Raw genomic sequence first — 17,999 nt, 5'->3', positions numbered from 1 at the left:
GCACTGAACCCCCAGTTGCTCTCTGCTACACAAATGCAGAGCACAAATTCAGAGTATGGGTTACCATACTTGGCAAATGTCACAACTTTCTTAAATACTATCTGTTCTGTGGTCCGGAATATATTTTGTATGCTATACTGCATGCGTACTGCGCCCAAGCCCAACCGGGCCAGGGCCGGCTAAACAAACCGGTCCCGAGCTTAACTTAACTTCACAAAGAGTGGACTGAAGCTGGAGTCGGCACATCAAGAGTCACCACACTTGAGACATCTTTAGGAAAAGGGCTACAGCTGTCACACTGCTAGAACCAAGCCACTGCTGAACATGAAAAAAAAAAAATTAGCATTTCACCTGGGATAAGTAGAAAAAGAACTGGATTGTTGCTCAGAGGTCCACAGTCGTCTTTTCAGATGAAAGTAAATTTTGTATTTCATTTGGAAATCAAGGTTTGGAGTCTGGAGGAGGACTGGAGAGGCACAGAATCCAAAGCCCAGTGTGAAGTTTCTGAAGTCAGTGATTATTTGGGGAGCCGTGATGTCTGCTGGTGTTGGTCCATTCTGTTTTATCAAGTCCAAAGTCAATGCAGCCATCTACCAGGAGATTTTGGAGCACTTTATGCTTCCATCTGCTGACAAGCTTTATGGAGATGCTGATTTCATTTTGCAGCAGGACTTTAGCACCTGCTCACAGCGCCAAAACCACATCCAAGTGGTTTGCTGACCATGATATTACGGTGCTTGATTAACCAGCCAACTCACCTGACCTGAACCTCACAGAGCATCTATGGGGTATTGTGAAGAGGAAGATAAGTGACATCTGACAAACAATACAGAGGAGCTGAAGGCTGCTACCAAAGCAACCTGGGCTTCAATAACGCCTCAGCAGTGCCACAGGGTGATCACTTCCACACCACGCAGCACTGAAGCAGTAAGCCATGTAAGCTATTACAAATCTGAGTTGATGCACACTTATTTATCTGGAAGTCTTTTAATGTTCATTCTGTCTTCCCTTCTTCCTGCTGCTTTATGTCCTGAAAATAACAAATGTCTTCAAAAAGTCTTTCTTGGATTGGTCAGGCCCTCAACTGCTAAAATTGAAAATATTCTCTTGGAGTATTTATAACCTAAGACCTATTCTTCCACAATTATGAAAATGGGAGATACAGAGTGCTTTAAAGCAGTATGAATGTTGCCTAGGGTGTGTCTAATAGGGTAATATTGTCTGATAAAGATTTATCAGAGCAGGCAGTGAATGTTGGACAGAGGTGAGCTCCATGACACGAGTATGTGTCAAAACAGGAAATCGGCGCACTTCAAAACACACAGGTGACACTGAAAGGAAATTTTGTCCGTTTTAAAACATAAGCAGTTGAAAGTTAAATCATATCACATCATTTGAAGATGCAAAAGATACATTATTAAAAATGTTTTATTCAAAGTTGAGAGTATTGGTGTATGTTTTTCAGGAAAATATTTCTACTTAAAAATGTAATGCTTAATTCAATGTTAGTTGTTTCTTTGTAATTATTTGTGAAAGTTACTAGCAATTTCTGTCTGAAACATTGTTTCAAAGGAAGTTTCTTTTCAGTGTATATCTTCAGGTTTCAACAGATTATTTTAAATGTCTTCTAAGCTTGATTATGTCTTTGAAGTGACTGCTACTAAGAACAGAAACGGGTGAAGGGTTCAAATCATTACATCAACATATTTTTTTTAAACTATTCATATCTTATGAACACAATTCTAACTAAAACACTTAATCCAGTGATTGTTATATAAATTCAAATAGCACAGTGTTCACGTGTGTGTGTGTGTGTGTGTGTGTAATTTGCAAGGTAACCATGACATTGAATTTGGGTTGAAGCTACAGGACATAACACTTCCCCCAGTGGGAGGTGCATGACACAGCTATTGACGGAGAGGTGGAGCTCTATGAGGTCAAAAAAAATAAAAATTCAGCAAAAAGGGTGACTACGTAGTAGAAGAAGAAGCATAGCAGACAAATAGAAAAGAGAGGAGCACATGAATGAAAAAGACATGAGTACAGAAGGAAATCAGAGTACAGGAGGAGGAGGAGTGGTGGACACAAAACCTGGCCAGTCTGGGTGGAAGGTAAGAGTGTTGAGGTTTCTTTATCTTTTAGAAAGACTGCGGCTAAATATTCATGTAGATGCTTATAATAATGAATACAAAGATTTTTAACATTAATTGAAGGTCTTCATTGAGAGCAGAGTAGCTCAAGAAGTAGGCTAGCTAAAATTCACGTTTAGTATTTGAATGTTTGTTCAGACCAGCGTTCATGTGGTTGATAGCATGTAGACTGATGTTCACCTCACTTCCTGTGTTATCGGGCTTGCATTTGCTGCATGGTCACCTGAGTTTACACAGAGACAGAATGCTGTAAATTATGTAGATTTTAGACACATTTAGAAATTGGTCAACAATACAGAATATTTTTTGAAACCAGTCACCAGGTTTCAAAGTACCACGCAATGATTATTTAAACATAGGCAAACAGCTTGATGAATGGGGGCTCCCTGAAACCCAAGCATCTTCATTAAGAGAGGAATTTCCTATTATCTGGTCTTTTTGTTTTTACAGCAATTCCAGTGCCCCATAGCTGATCCACACTTTCCTAGGGAAGATATAAAGAAGATATGGAAGGAGTGTCAGTACGAGAGCTTCTGGTATCGAGGTAAAGAAACATAGACACACTTGAGTGCATTTACTATCCCTTAGCTAACCCACAAATGAAAATGCCATAATCATTTTTTTCACCCTCATGTCATTCCAAACCTGTATGACTTACTTTCTTCCACAGAACACAAAAGAAGATATTTTGAAGAATATTGGTAGCCAAACTGTTTTATTGACTTTCGATATGTAGTACAAAAGAGTACATTTTACAAGAAAATACAATGTCAGTCTTTTTACTTCAAGATTTAATGTTTAGGCTAATTAAGTCTATTACTAGCTGTTTCTTAGAAATTACTCATAAATAAAAATACACAGTAAAAACTTTTCTATATCAATTTTGTTTTTAAGTGTAGGGAACAGGTTGCATTTTATTATTTATTAAAATGTGTATTTAAGACAAAACATTAAGAGGTCCCCTTCTGAATGATCTTCACAGGTTGTTCGCTTTTATAAAAAGAACTTGACGGGTGCGTGCATGTTTTTTCAAGAACTTTTTTCCAAAAAAGGGCTAATGGAGCAAAGCCGTGCTGCCTTTATTATCTAGTGCTTATGTTTTGACATGGTTGGAATTTGGTTTTACCCTGACACTGTTTGTGTTGGGGGAAACATAAGCCTTGAGTTAAGTCTTCCAGCTGTTTCACACTAACAGTGATCTGTGATCCAGTTGTCCATTGTAATCAAATATTGAAAGGTAAAATAAGATGTAAAATATCCATCATCAGTGCACTTATACAAGCAACATTTCATCTGGCCAGCCCCTCTGGAGTAAGCAGGAATCATTTCTTCCTTCTAATCAGTTCTAGAGCATCAGTAAATCATATCTGAAACACTGAAGTGTCCTCAGATTGCTTCTTGTCTTGCATCTCTGATTGAGAATGCATGTGTTTACACTAAATGGTGACTTCTGGATCTGAATTAACCAAAGGAACCATTTGGTATTGAGATGTTGAATGTTTAGATCTAGATTTGTTGCTTTTTAACCTCTGGCCTGTTAATGTCTCCATAGCTCTTCCACTCTCTGCCGGCAGCATGGCTGTGACTGGTGGCCTCATTTACAGCGGTAAGATTCAGCCTACAAATAATGGAAACAAGCATTCATTCCACAAAGATGTAGGGTTTGAGTTCAGGAGTAGATGGGTAGTTTTGTTTAAATGTTAACTGAAATGAAGGGTTAGGGTTATGAAAAACAAACTTATTTCAGCTAGATGCCAAGGCAGCATTTTTCATTATTTACTTTACCTCAATGTATTAAAATAACAAAAACTGAAATAAAAAAGAGAAACAGCACAAACATATATAAAGACAAAAACACAACAAATGCACTAAAACTAAAAAAAAAAAAAATTACAATGAAAACAGAAACCTAGTTTTTTTTATTATTATTATACTAAAATAACACTGTTAAAACAGTCTCTTGTAAATTATGCTTTCTGAATGAAACACTTTGTTATAAACACAGAATGTGTTTTTGCTTGAACCAAAAGACGAGAGCGTAAAAGGTCTGTTTAGCAAGTTTACATAGAAAAACCATGGAAACACAGAGGTCTGTGTGACTGTGTTTTTTTGTTTTTGTTTTTTTTTACAGGCGTCTGGAAAAAGTCCAAGCGATTTGGGTATTTCCCTAAACTGCTTTGTAAGTCTCTATTGAATAACAATTTCCCACCTCATATTATAATGCATGTTTTATGTCATTACTTTATTTGGTCAAAATTCAGTTGGAATACAAACCCATCAATCCACTTTCCTTTGCAGTGGCGGGAATTGTGGGTTACGCAATAGGCAAAGCTTCCTATGTCGGGACCTGCAGAGAGAAGTTCAACAATAAACTGGGACCAGAGTTCGCCAGAGGGTTTAGTCCTCCTGGATTTAGAGCTGGTGGCTCTAAACCTGGACATAAGTAAGTATCATTAGGATTAGTCATGTCATGAGCTTTTTGCAGTAATTTTGTTGTTATACAGAAATATCTGTTAATTTTTTCCTTTATACAGACACTGCATCCATGTGTGTGAAAAGTGCAAGCAAGAAGAAGCACAAAGCACAGCAACAGCATCTGATGCACCCACTCAGAGCTGAGGTGAAGAAACACAACACACCCTTTTAACCAACACACAAAAGTTCCAGCTCAGTCAACACCTTCACACTAAACCACACCCTCCAGCCGCTATTCATTTATATTCTAAACCACATGCCCGCCAAACATCCCTTACCTTGTGTTGTTTAAGAGAACATAATCAATGCTAAAATTAAATCTATTCATTTTTCTTTGCAGAGTCTTTGGAATTCGCAGGACAACGCTCATTACCCCATGTCATTTTTTTTTAATAAAAAATAAATAAATTATAACAGAAATATTTAGTCCTTTTGAAAATAATGGAAAACAAAGCAGCTAAAATCATCTTGAATGGAGCTTAAGCCTTACTAACCAGCAGGGGGCACCAAGACACTACGAGACAAATTACACAAACTTTTTATTTATTTATTTATTGACTTGAACTATAGGTCTGTCAAATAGAATAAATATTTTAACACTAAGAAATGTAGTGTTTATACATGAAGTGGATATGAGGGAACAACGAAACTAAGTAATGTATGCTGTTGTAGTCAAATCAATCCACCTCATTAGAATTAATATGATTCTCTTTTTTAAGTTCTTGTGACGTTACATTCCAATGATATTTGCTCAGCTTTTCTTTTGTTTATAATGTAGAGAAGGGAGTGGATGTTTGTTCAATTTTATGATAGTAAGCAGCTGTCTTTTATCAGAGCAGAATCATAATATTGTACTGCAAATCGGACACTTTTTAAAAAATATATATAATTACCTTTACCAACAGGAATCAATTTGCAGTGAACAAATAACAGACATCAAAGGCTTTATTTGAAATGTTTGAACATTTAAATGTGAATTTTCATTAAAAGAATTTAAAGAGCAAGCATATCTTTATCTCCAGCTCAGAGGACTGTAATTACTGTAACATCAGTGAATAAAGTCAATATTATAATCATGGGTCCAAGTCTAAACATATCTACTGTCATTATTGTCACTTGTGCACAGATTTAACACTGTGATGCACTAAGCTGTCCGTGGAGAATCACCCATTTTCTGGGTTAATGTAAAACAGTATCGTATTTTTTGTTTATTATAGATTTTATTTATTTATTAACAAATCTCAAGCACATCTTACCAGAATTTCCTAATCAATAAAACACTGATAGTTTTTTAAAATTATTTATCTTACATCTGCTTAATGACAGAAGTGAAGAGGAGAAACAATTATTTTCAAACCACAAATGTGCCATAAAAAAAAAGAAAGTTAAAAAAAAAAAGTAGTTTTGCAGTCATTTAAAAAAACGTAGTACTCCTTAAAGTACATTCAGCATTTAATCTTATTTTAGCGTTTAATCTTAGCTTTTGGTGTAATCTGTCAGAATGAGTCATGACATCTTACTCTTCCCAAGCATCACCATACCTGTTCTTTTTAACTGGAGGGGGAAGGAAAAAACTGCTTTACAGAGTAAAGCATAAAAGAACATTGAATTTATAAAATATTTATTATCTAGACCAATATTAATACAAATACAAAATTAAATCAAGCTTCAACACTCATGACAGTCGAAGTGGGAGTCTCTACCAGTGGATTTGCCATCATCTACATCAGTGGTTCAGAACTAGACTTGCTTCAGGACCTTGACGTTACATTTTCTGTTATATGTACTGTTTCTGAATTGATTCATGGATACTTAGACATTTATAGGTTAAATATTCAACAAGATAAACACAACATTTACATTTATTGGCTTTTATAATCATCATAAATCATTACTTATACAGACCTATTAAAATGTTTGGGAAATCAGTTAGTGGAGCTCACCTTCCTTTTTAGCTACTGTCACAACTGTTTGTGGCTTCAGCAGTGTTTCAGCTTTCTGTGTGAGCGTTACCTCATAGTTCTCTCTATTCTTGTTATGCGGTTCCTCATACAACACTGGCTTCTTTTTGGGCACATCCTCATCTGGATAGAGTGGAGCTTTAGGACAAACATACCGATCAGATGACAAATGTCCTTTCTCTTCGTCAAATTGTAATCAAATTGATTTTTTATACATGTTGTTCTGTGCAAGGGTGGCAGTACCTTGAGAAATATCATCCCTGATGTTAACGGGACCTGAATCACTGAATCCAGAACTAAAAGGAGAGGTGTCGTATGATTGGGAGGGTCTGCTGCAGGTGTAGTCACTGGTGTAACTGCTGTAGCTCTCAGGCATAGAACTGTCTTCTGTCGGAGGTTGGGACGCAGATTCAGAACCAGATAGTTGAGATTCTGATGGGTTTGGTTCCTCAAACTCTGACTGGTTTAGCCTTAAAAAAAAAAGTATCACTATGTGTATAATACTTGGCAAAAAGAAAATTACTTCAAATATGTTAATGTATATTCATGTGAAAAGAAACAAAATCCACATATACAATTAGCAATTTTATAACTATAAAAACAAAACAGAAATTAAAATATATTTAAAAAAAAAACTCTGTGTGCACTTATTCTTACCCTGAGGGCATTTGACGCAGACGTCCCTGTCGTAGTGCCTCTCCCAGTGGGGAGTTCTCCAGTTTCTTAAACTTTTCTTTACAGACTCTCATGTATGACATTTTCCCACTAATGTATCCAAGCATACCAGCAACTGCATAAAAAAAAAAAAAATCACAAACATTCCAAGGCACTTTGAACAGCCCTCACCATATATCCTTGATTTTAGTTGTCTTTTATTAAATTAGAGCGGTCTGTTGTTCTTGATACTTACATGTAACTTTGGGAAGAGAGCCAAACCGGGGTGATGGTGTAAGGATTCCTAGGGATAAACAGAGGTGGGTAGAGTACCCAAAAACTGTACTCAAGTAAAAGTAAAAGTACTTCTAGAAATATTTACTCAAGTAAAAGTAAAAGTAGTAGTCTTGAATAGTTACTTGAGTAAGAGTAAAAGAGTATCAGATAAAAAATCTACTCAAGTAGTTAGTTACTAGTTACATTGGGTCATATATACTGAGCCTATTTTTATTTAGATATATAGATAAATGTATGTAATGTATGTGTGCTTGTATAAATGTATATATTTAATCAGCCTTTACTCCAATTTATGTAATTTATTATAAAACCCTGTCTGTTTACTTAAGTAACAGATATACAACCCGAATTCCGGAAAAGTTGTGACGTTTTTTAAATTTTAATAAAATGAAAACTAAAGGAATTTCAAATGACATGAGCCAATATTTTATTCACAATAGAACATAGGTAACGTAGCAAATGTTTATACTGAGAAATTTTACATTTTTATCCACTTAATTAGCTCATTTAAAATTTAATGCCTGCTACAGGTCTCAAAAAAGTTGGCACGGGGGCAACAAATGGCTAAAAAAGCAAGCAGTTTTGAAAAGATTCAGCTGGGAGAACATCTAGTGATTAATTAAGTTAATTGATATCAGGTCTGTAACATGATTAGCTATAAAAGCTTTGTCTTAGAGAAGCAGAGTCTCTCAGAAGTAAAGATGGGCAGAGGCTCTCCAATCTGTGAAAGACTGCGTAAAAAAATTGTGGAAAACTTTAAAAACAATGTTCGTCAACGTCAAATTGCAAAGGCTTTGCAAATCTCATCATCTACAGTGCATAACATCAAAAGATTCAGAGAAACTGGAGAAATCTCTGTGCGTAAGGGACAAGGCCGGAGACCTTTATTGGATGCCCGTGGTCTTCGGGCTCTCAGACGACACTGCATCACTCATCGGCATGATTGTGTCAATGACATTACTAAATGGGCCCAGGAATACTTTCAGAAACCACTGTGGGTAAACACAATCCGCCGTGCCATCAGCAGGTGCCAACTAAAGCTCTATCATGCAAAAAGGAAGCCATATGTGAACATGGTCCAGAAGCGCCGTCGTGTCCTGTGGGCCAAGGCTCATTTAAAATGGACTATTTCAAAGTGGAATAGTGTTTTATGGTCAGACGAGTCCAAATTTGACATTCTTGTTGGAAATCACGGACGCCGTGTCCTCCAGGCTAAAGAGGAGGGAGACCTTCCAGCATGTTATCAGCGTTCAGTTCAAAAGCCAGCATCTCTGATGGTATGGGGGTGCATAAGTGCATACGGTATGGGCAGCTTGCATGTTTTGGAAGGCTCTGTGAATGCTGAAAGGTATATAAAGGTTTTAGAGCAACATATGCTTCCCTCCAAACAACGTCTATTTCAGGGAAGGCCTTGTTTATTTCAGCAGGACAATGCAAAACCACATACTGCAGCTATAACAACAGCATGGCTTCGTCGTAGAAGAGTCCGGGTGCTAACCTGGCCTGCCTGCAGTCCAGATCTTTCACCTATAGAGAACATTTGGCGCATCATTAAACGAAAAATACGTCAAAGACGACCACGAACTCTTCAGCAGCTGGAAATCTATATAAGGCAAGAATGGGACCAAATTCCAACAGCAAAACTCCAGAAACTCATAGCCTCAATGCCCAGACGTCTTCAAACTGTTTTGAAAAGAAAAGGAGATGCTACACCATGGTAAACATGCCCCGTCCCAACTATTTTAAGACCTGTAGCAGAAATCAAAATTGAAATGAGCTCATTTTGTGCATAAAATTGTAAACTTTCTCAGTTTAAACATTTGCTATGTTATCTATGTTCTATTGTGAATAAAATATTGGCTCATGTGATTTGCAAGTCTTTTAGTTTTCATTTTATTAAAATTTAAAAAACGTCCCAACTTTTCCGCAATTCGGGTTGTAGGTGTCAGGCCATAACATATTTTGAATACGACTGACTTTATATTAAATGTGAATTTAACATTGAAAGTTAATGTGATATAAATATTGCTACTAATCTTTCATTGTTCAGAAAGAGAGCAAATAACATTTGCATTATTAAAGATCATTTTCACTGACAGTCTAGATTTCAATCACTCTCAGAAACTCCCATTAAAATCACTGAAACTGTGAAATCAATATCTTAATTAAAGATTCGTACACACATCTGCACTTTGTTGTTTCTGACGAGAGAATTCGCCAGAAAGAGGTATTCAGTCAGTGAGCGAGTGAAGGAAGCATCGGCATTTCAGCGATGACTCATCGGAACACCTCTGATTGGCCAATGCTTTAATAAGCTCAAAAGAATCATGTGTGATTTGTTATAATGCGCAGTGCTGTAAAAACACATCTATCTCTGGCTCAGTGCCAGCAAGAGATCACAGATCTGAATTTAGCAGCTGATGATATGACTTGCTGAACGTACTCGCACCGGTGTGATTGTATTAAAATTAATACAATCTTAATCGGCTATTTTTTGACTTTTGGAAGCTGCATTCAACTTGACTCCCCTCTGTTATAAGCCACACACGTACTACAAACTAATGTCACAGTGGTATCGTGTACTGTAATCGAATGTAGCCCAAGTTATTACCTGTTAAACAGTAGACAGCACACGCGGTGTTCATCTAATAAGGATCTCCATCGCAAGCAAATAATAGCCTTTGCAGATTTGCTTTCAATTCAGTGCAGTTCCATAGCCACTTTTTCAACGCTGCTGATGTTAAACGTTACAACTCTGAGTGAACCCCAGACGCTCAGCGCGTGCGGCAGGGAACTGAACGACTCATTCAAACTGATTCATGAACCAATTCACTCGTTTGCCAATTGGTTTGATCAAGCCTTTGAACAGAATTGACTCAAAAGAATGAATCATTCTCGAATGGGCATCGCTCATTGCCCAGAGAAAAGTAGACGGCGCGTTTGGAATAAACTGAAGCATTTATAACATTTATTGCATTAAGATAAAGTAACGAGAGGAGTGTCGCCCACAGTAACGAAGTAAAAGTACAGATTTTTCCCCAAAAATTTACTCAAGTAAGAGTATAAAGTACCCATCTTTAAATATACTCCGAAAAGTATTAGTTACCCCAAAAAATTACTCAAGTAAATGTAACGAAGTAAATGTAACTCGTTACTACCCACCTCTGGGGATAAACAATAACAACGTGTGGTTTTTGCATTTTTGAAAAATTTTATGCTTACGTTTACATTGTTCTACCTTCAAAATCCAAACCCATAAAACTTGGTCATATTCAGAACTCAAATGAAGAGCATGTACAGTTGAGTTTTGGTTTACCATATTTGATGTGCTCTATGCACTATTATAAATGTTTATATGTGAAAAAATATCTAAATTATATCTGTTCATCCTTCAAAATAATTGTGTTTCCTTAAAATACTTAGATTAAACATCTCTATTCATATAGATTTCAAATTAGGAATTTGTTGAGGCAAAGGTTGTAGTAAATGGTTTATTAATAGTGAGGACTGGACCTTAAAGTAAAGTGTGACTGAACTTCCATTTTTGGTTGAACTACCCTTCTCCATGACTTCTCTACTAATTTTACAGTCATTTGTAATTACTGGGTTTTGATTTCTAAAATCATTTTACGTTCCGGAGCTCTGAGTAGGCTATATCTAGAAAACATGTGTTCACTATATACTTAAGATTTTATTCTTTCAATGACTTTTACAGTTCTTAAAATTCCCCGATAATTATAGGTTTTCCATGACAATGGGAAACATGAGTAGAAACTTGAAATACAGGACATGAACGTACCTCTTGATACCATTACCTGAGTGGCTGTGATTCCAATGGCAGAAAAAGGCAAGGCTGCAAATAACAAGAGAGCAAACATGTTCACAAGTCTCTCTCACAAGTATTTTCTCACCAGGAGCAAGCAAAGACAAAGCATCTTGAGACAGTACCTTGCAAAGTAAATTTGTGGAGAAAATATATAGGGCAGAATGACAGCCAAGTGCCAATAAATCATGACAGTTTTCATCACTAAAGTAGAGCACTACTCACATCTGTACCAGAAGCTTTCTGAATTGCATTCTCTGAAGACACGCCTCTCTTCTTCATTGGAAATATATTAGGCATTAAAAGGACCCTGAGAAGACAAAACTAATCATGAGGAAATTTTCTGAAAGTTATCTGTCAGCGAACTATATATCCTGTAAACAGAAAACCGCGCACACACTTTACTTTTGAAGGACTTCTGCATAAGACAGAGCAGTAAGCGACAGAATATTATAAACACTGTCAGGTGAATTTGCTGCCTACCTTACTAGACCCATGTGGGAATTGAGCAGCCGAGTGAACCCAGACGAAGCTTGCGACATGACTCATGAATCAAGATTACACAAACTATAATGTTTTTGAAGTAGCCATGGGATTGCGCGGATTACTGGTCAATAAATCCAGGGACACACTTTATTACACACCCTCTGGGCAACTCTTATTAGCAAACATCACTTATACCTGGAAGTTGTGGCCTAATGGTTAGAGAGTCTGACTTGCAATCGAAGGGTTGTGAGTTCGAGTCTCGGGCCGCCAGGAATTGTAGGTGGGGGGAGTGCATGTACAGTGCTCTCCCCACCTTCAATACCACGACTTGGGTGCCCTTGAGCAAGGCACCGAACCCCCAACTGCTCCCCAGGCGCCGCAGCATAAATGGCTGTCCACTGCTCTGGGTGCGTGTTCACAGTGTGTGTGTGTTCACTGCTGTGTGTGTGCACTTTGGATGGGCTAAAAGCAGAGCACGAATTCTGAGTATGGGTCACCATACTTGGCCGTATGTCATGTCACTTACTTAAGTGCAGGAGTTAAGCCGGAAGCACCAATGAAAAGTCTCAAAAGATGTGGAAATATGTCTTATCAAAAGGGGTGCACAAAATTTTTTTCAGTCTGGTTCTCATGAGGGCACCTGGAGATTTGGTTTGGTGCTAACACAGCACATAGTGTGAATCATTAAATAAAACTATAAAAATAAAATAATTATTGTGGCAGGGGGGGCGTGGTTTAGCGAAGTCTGCAGCGGGAGAGAGAATCAGGAGACGAGCGGTAAGTGAGTGGTTTGGGCAGAAATTATCATCACCTGTTTCTTGTTCCAGTAATTGGCGTGGAGAGAGTATAAAACGCCAGGGGAGACGGAAGCAAGTGAGAGAGAGACGGACTGCTGACGCGAAGCCGGAAACGAAACCGGAAGGAGTAAATCGAAAGTACTGTGACAACGTGTCAGAATAGAAGTCACCATTTGGTGTTTGCAAAGTTTAAGTTATTTTCTGTTTAATAAATACGTCAACAGTCCTGCCGACCCCTTTGTCCTCTTCCTTGCCCACACGAACGTACTACACTGGTGCCGAAACCCGGGAAGGAAGTAGGACCGCCCGCCCCCTTCCACCTGCCACTGCACAAGATGGGGGCCCAGGACGATCCGGAGGCCTTCCTGGAACTGTTCGAGAAATCGGCGGAAGCCTGCGGGTGGCCCCGCGAGCAGTGGCCGGTGCGCCTCATTCCCCTGCTCTCCGGCGAGGCCCAGATGGCCGCCCAACAACTTCCGGTGGTGAACCTCCTGGTCTTCAACGACCTGAAGAGGGCCATCATCCAGCGGGTTGGCCGGTCGCCAGAGCAACATCGCCAGCGCTTCCGGTCCCTGGACTTGGGCGAGGCCGGTCAGCCCTTCGCGATGGCCCAACAGCTCCGGGACTCCTGCCGCAAGTGGCTACTAGCCGAGGGAAGCGAAGTGGAGCATGTCGTCGACCTGGTGGTGCTGGAGCAGTTCATCGCTCGGCTTCCCAAAAAGACATGGTGGCGTGCCCAGGGGTCGGCGCACCCCCAGCTACTAACTCTCTCTCTCCTTCTCTCTCTCCCCCCTCTCTCTCTCCCCCCTCTCTCTCTCGCCCTGTCCCTCTCCCTAGGTCCCGTCCACCCGGCCCTCCTCGTGTCCCGCCCCGGGGGCGGGGTGGGTTTGACCAAGGGCACTTCGTGAGTCCCAGGGCCCCGCTCAGGGGGGCGGGGCTTGTGCCTGCCGGAGGGGACAGTGCTTCCGTTTCTCCGCTCTCTCCACGCCAATTCTCCAATCCACTCCCTGCCACTGGGGCGGCGGGTAGGTCTGGGCTGGCCTGTTGGCGTTGCGGGGACCCGGAGCATTTCGTGGACAGGTGTCCAGTGATGGAGGTGGGGACGATGATCCGGGTCCCGGACGTCCCACAGGTCACCCCCGGTCAGGCTGGCGAGTACCAAATACCTGTGAGTATCAAGGGGGTACATATCCGGCCTTGGTGGATTCAGGATGCAACCAAACCTCGATCCATCAAAGCCTGATTCAACCGGGGGCATTGGATACAAGCCGCGTGGTTAAGGTGCGGTGCATACACGGGGATGTGGTGGAGTATCCGGTCCTCCCAATTATGATTCAATTCCGGGGACAAAAGCATAGTGTGGAGGTGGCGGTTAGTCCCCACCTCCGGCATCCGATAATTTTGGGAACGAATTGGCCCGCGTTTACGGTTTTATTGGGGTCGTTATGTGCGGATGCCTCTTGGGGAAATAAGGCGCAGAAGGAGACCGCGCGTGTACAGGTGGGGGAAACTGAGCCAGGACCGCTGGGTTCTGCTTCAGGGGAACTGAACGAAATCGAGAGACTGATTCTCTCGGAGCGTGATGACTTTCCTCTGGAGCAGTCTCCGGATGAGACACTAAAACATGCGTTTCAACAGGTCCGCGCCATCGATGGCCAGTCTCTTCAACCTGCCCTCCCGCTCTCCTATCCATATTTTGCCATCTTAAAAGACCGGTTGTATCGAGTGTCCCAAGATGCTCGGACAAAAGTAAATACAACCCAGTTGTTAATTCCAAAGGGCTGCAGGGAAATGCTTTTCCGTGCGGCTCATTCTAATCCTATGGTGGGCCATTTGGGACAAGCCGCAACACTAAATCGCCTCATGACCCGTTTCTTTTGGCCGGGCATTCATGACAACGTGCGCAGGTGGTGCGCGTCTTGTCCGGAATGTCAGTTGGTGAACCCACCGGCTGCCCCAAAGGCGCCTTTGCGCACTCTTCCCTTAATTCAGGTCCCCTTCGAAAGAATTGGAATGGACCTCATCGGGCCATTAGAGCGATCGGCACAAGGACATCGATTTGCATTAGTCATAGTTGATTATGCAACACGATATCCTGAAGCGGTGGCCCTCCGCAACATTTCCGCTAAGTGTTGCGGATGCCCTGTTTCGTCTTATCTCCCGGGTGGGGGTTCCAAAAGAAATCCTCACCGATCAAGGCACGGCATTTATGTCACGTACGCTACGCGAACTGTACGGGTTGTTGGGCATTAAATTGATTCGAACTAGCGTCTATCACCCACAAACCGACGGTCTGGTCGAACGATTTAATCGCACTCTTAAATCCATGGTCCGTAAGTTCGTTCACGAAGACGCCAAACATTGGGATAGGTGGCTAGAGCCCTTGTTATTCGCTGTGCGAGAGGTCCCACAAGCCTCCACGGGGTTTTCCCCCTTCGAGCTTCTCTATGGACGCCAGCCCCGGGGGGTGCTCGACGTCCTGAGAGAAACTTGGGAGGAGGGACCCTCTCAGGGCAAAAACGAAATTCAATACGTGCTGGACTTGAGAACAAAACTCCACACATTGGGGCGGCTATCAATGGAGAATTTGTTACAAGCCCAGGACCGCCAGAGCCAGCTGTATAACAGGGGAACTAGGTTACGCAAATTTGCACTGGGAGAGAAAGTACTTGTATTACAACGTCGAGCTCTAAATTAATGGCTAAGTGGCAGGGACCGTTTGAGGTCGCACGACAAGTCGGAGATCTCGATTATGAGGTAATACGGTCCGATAGGAACGGGGCCCGTCAAATTTACCACCTCAACCTCCTTAAAAAATGGAATGAGGCGGAATCAGTGATGTTGGCAACGGTGATTGGGGGGGGGGGGGGGTGATCTCGGTCCAGAGGCGAATATCAAACCACAATCCCTCGCCCTGGCTCCAGGTGGAGATCACCTCTCGCCGTCCCAACTCACTGATTTAACGAAGTTACAGGCAGAATTTGCCGACGTTTTCTCGCCCCTACTGGGCCGTACTAACCTGATTCAGCACCATATCGAGACCGAGCCGGACGTGGTAGTTCGCAGCCGGCCGTATCGCTTACCTGAGCACAAGAAAAAAGTAGTTCAGGCTGAATTAGGTGCTATGCTTGACATGGGGGTAATAGAAGAATCCAACAGTAACTGGACGAGCCCGATAGTTTTAGTTCCGAAAACGGACGGCTCCGTCCGGTTCTGTGTGGATTATCGCAAGGTGAATGCTGTGTCGAAATTCGACGCGTATCCAATGTCGCGGGTTGACGAGTTGCTTGATCGGCTAGGCACGGCTCGCTTTTATTCGACATTGGACTTAACAAAGGGCTATTGTAAGATCCCCTTGTCTCCCTTATCCAAAGAAAAAACAGCTTTCACAACGCTGTTTGGTTTACACCAATTTGTTACCCTTCCGTTTGGCTTGTTCGGGGCACCTGCTACCTTTCAGCGCCTCATGGATAAGATTCTGCGGCCCCATGCTGCATATGCGGCTGCCTACCTGGATGATATCATTGTATTTAGTAATGATTGGCAGCGGCATATGCAGCATCTGAGGGCTGTTCTGAGGTCGCTGAGGGGAGCAGGGTTCACGGCCAACCCAAAGAAGTGTGCGATTGGGCGTGTGGAGGTAAGGTATCTGGGCTTCCACTTGGGGCATGGACAGGTGCGTCCCCAAATTGATAAGACAGCCGCTATTGCGACCTGCCCACGTCCCAAGACCAAAAAGGAGGTAAGGCAGTTCTTGGGGATGGTGGGATATTATAGACGGTTTGTTCCTAATTATTCGGACCTCACCAGCCCTTTGACTGACCTTACTAAAAAGGAGGTGCCAGATACGGTCCAGTGGACGGAGCCGTGTCAGCAGGCCTTTACCCAGGTCAAGGCGGCTCTATGTGGCAGGCCGTTGTTACACTATCCTGATTTTTCTCTCCCTTTTCTGTTGCAGACAGACGCGTCGGACTGGGGGCTGGGGGCAGTCCTGTCCCAAGAGATAGAGGGGGAGGAACAGCCGGTGCTGTACATTAGCCGGAAGCTCTCAAAGAGAGAGGCTAAGTACAGCACCACAGAGAAAGAGTGCCTTGCCATCAGGTGGGTCGTCCTCACCCTCCCCTATTATCTCCTGGGACGGGAGTTCACCCTCTGTTCGGACCACGCTCCGCTGCAGTGGCTCCACCGCATGAAGGATACCAACGCGCGGATCAGTCGTTGGTATCTAGCTCTTCAGCCTTTTAAGTTCAAGGTGGTCCACAGGCCGGGTGTTCAGATGGCGGTGGCCGACTTACTCTCCAGAAATGGGGGGGGGGGGGCTACAGGCTGGATGGCTAATAATAACCCTTTTTCTATTAATTTTTATCATTTTCGAACCTAAAATCAGAAGCTTTTATTTTGGCGGTTGTGGGTGTAAGTGAAGCGCGTCCGTGAATGAAATGTCAGTTTTGCATTTTGCTCTGAAACCGGTGTTCTGTCGATTTGTCCTACCTCGTCAGATTTTCCTACCGTAGCGCAAAATTTTAGCTATATCTATCGATATATCCTACCTCATCGAATAATCCTACTGCGTACTACTGCTTCGCTCCTGTGACTATACGTAAAGTAACTTTATCGAAGATTCTTATTAGGCAATGGTATAGGCTATTTACAGTGCCAAGAACATCATCAGATTGTCCTACCACTATAAAATAAACATGTAGGATGATTTTACAGCGCAAAATACCTTATCAGATTGTCCTACCACTATAAAATAAACATGTAGGATGATTTTACAGTGCAAAATACATTATTAAAATAAACAGGATGATTTTACAGCGCAAAATACCTTATTAAAATAAACAGGATGATTTTACAGCGCAAAATACCTTACCAGATTGTCCTACCACTATAAAATAAACATAGGATGATTTTACAGCGCAAAATACCTTATTAAAATTAAACAGAATGATTTTACAGTGCAAAATACCTCATCAGATTTTCCTACCACTATAAAATAAACATGTAGGATGATTTTACAGCGCAAAATACCTTATTAAAATAAACAGGATGATTTTACAGTGCAAAATACATAATCAGATTGTCCTACCACTGTACAATAAACATGTAGGATGATTTTACAGCGCAAAATACCTTATCAGATTGTCCTACCACTGTACGATAAACATGTAGGATGATTTTACAGTGCAAAATACCTTATCAGATTGTTCTACCACTATAAAATAAACATGTAGGATGATTTTACAGTACAAAATACCTTATCAGATTGTCCTACCACTGTACAATAAACATGTAGGATGATTTTACAGTGCAAAATACCTTATCAGATTGTCCTACCACTGTATGATAAACATGT

The 17,999-nt window shown here is 41.3% G+C and overlaps 1 protein-coding gene and 1 pseudogene across 2 annotated transcripts; one reads left to right on the top strand and one right to left on the bottom strand.

Moving 5' to 3' along the window:
* The first annotated feature begins 1,170 nt into the window (after positions 1–1,170).
* Positions 1,171–5,132, top strand: LOC132092528 (OCIA domain-containing protein 2-like). 2 transcript variants are annotated; one of them, XM_059498800.1, is made up of 7 exons: positions 1,171–2,111; positions 2,601–2,694; positions 3,703–3,756; positions 4,282–4,329; positions 4,449–4,593; positions 4,685–4,770; positions 4,966–5,132. In XM_059498800.1, exons 1-6 carry the CDS (start codon positions 2,022–2,024, stop codon positions 4,767–4,769), a joined length of 516 nt encoding a protein of 171 aa, XP_059354783.1. In that variant the 5' UTR covers positions 1,171–2,021; the 3' UTR covers position 4,770; positions 4,966–5,132. The 2 variants fall into 2 exon arrangements, with proteins under 2 accessions (XP_059354783.1, XP_059354784.1); XM_059498801.1 differs by lacking the exon at positions 4,282–4,329.
* Positions 5,133–6,141: 1,009 nt separating this feature from the next.
* On the bottom strand, positions 6,142–11,902 carry LOC132091891 (OCIA domain-containing protein 1-like; annotated as a pseudogene).
* Positions 11,903–17,999: the final 6,097 nt, after the last annotated feature.

This window comes from Carassius carassius, chromosome 18, assembly GCF_963082965.1.
Source record: "Carassius carassius chromosome 18, fCarCar2.1, whole genome shotgun sequence".
NCBI lineage: Eukaryota > Metazoa > Chordata > Actinopteri > Cypriniformes > Cyprinidae > Carassius > Carassius carassius.
Note: the sequence above shows the minus strand (reverse complement) of the source record. Positions and strands in the feature narration are given on the sequence as shown.

Bases quoted from the DNA above. Each gene is read 5' to 3' on its own strand.
- LOC132092528 (XM_059498800.1), top strand. From the start codon at position 2,022: ATGAATGAAAAAGACATGAGTACAGAAGGAAATCAGAGTACAGGAGGA. The intron at 2,112-2,600 runs GTAAGAGTGTTG...TTGTTTTTACAG, and splicing joins CTGGCCAGTCTGGGTGGAAG to CAATTCCAGTGCCCCATAGC. The intron at 4,594-4,684 runs GTAAGTATCATT...TCCTTTATACAG, and splicing joins GGCTCTAAACCTGGACATAA to ACACTGCATCCATGTGTGTG.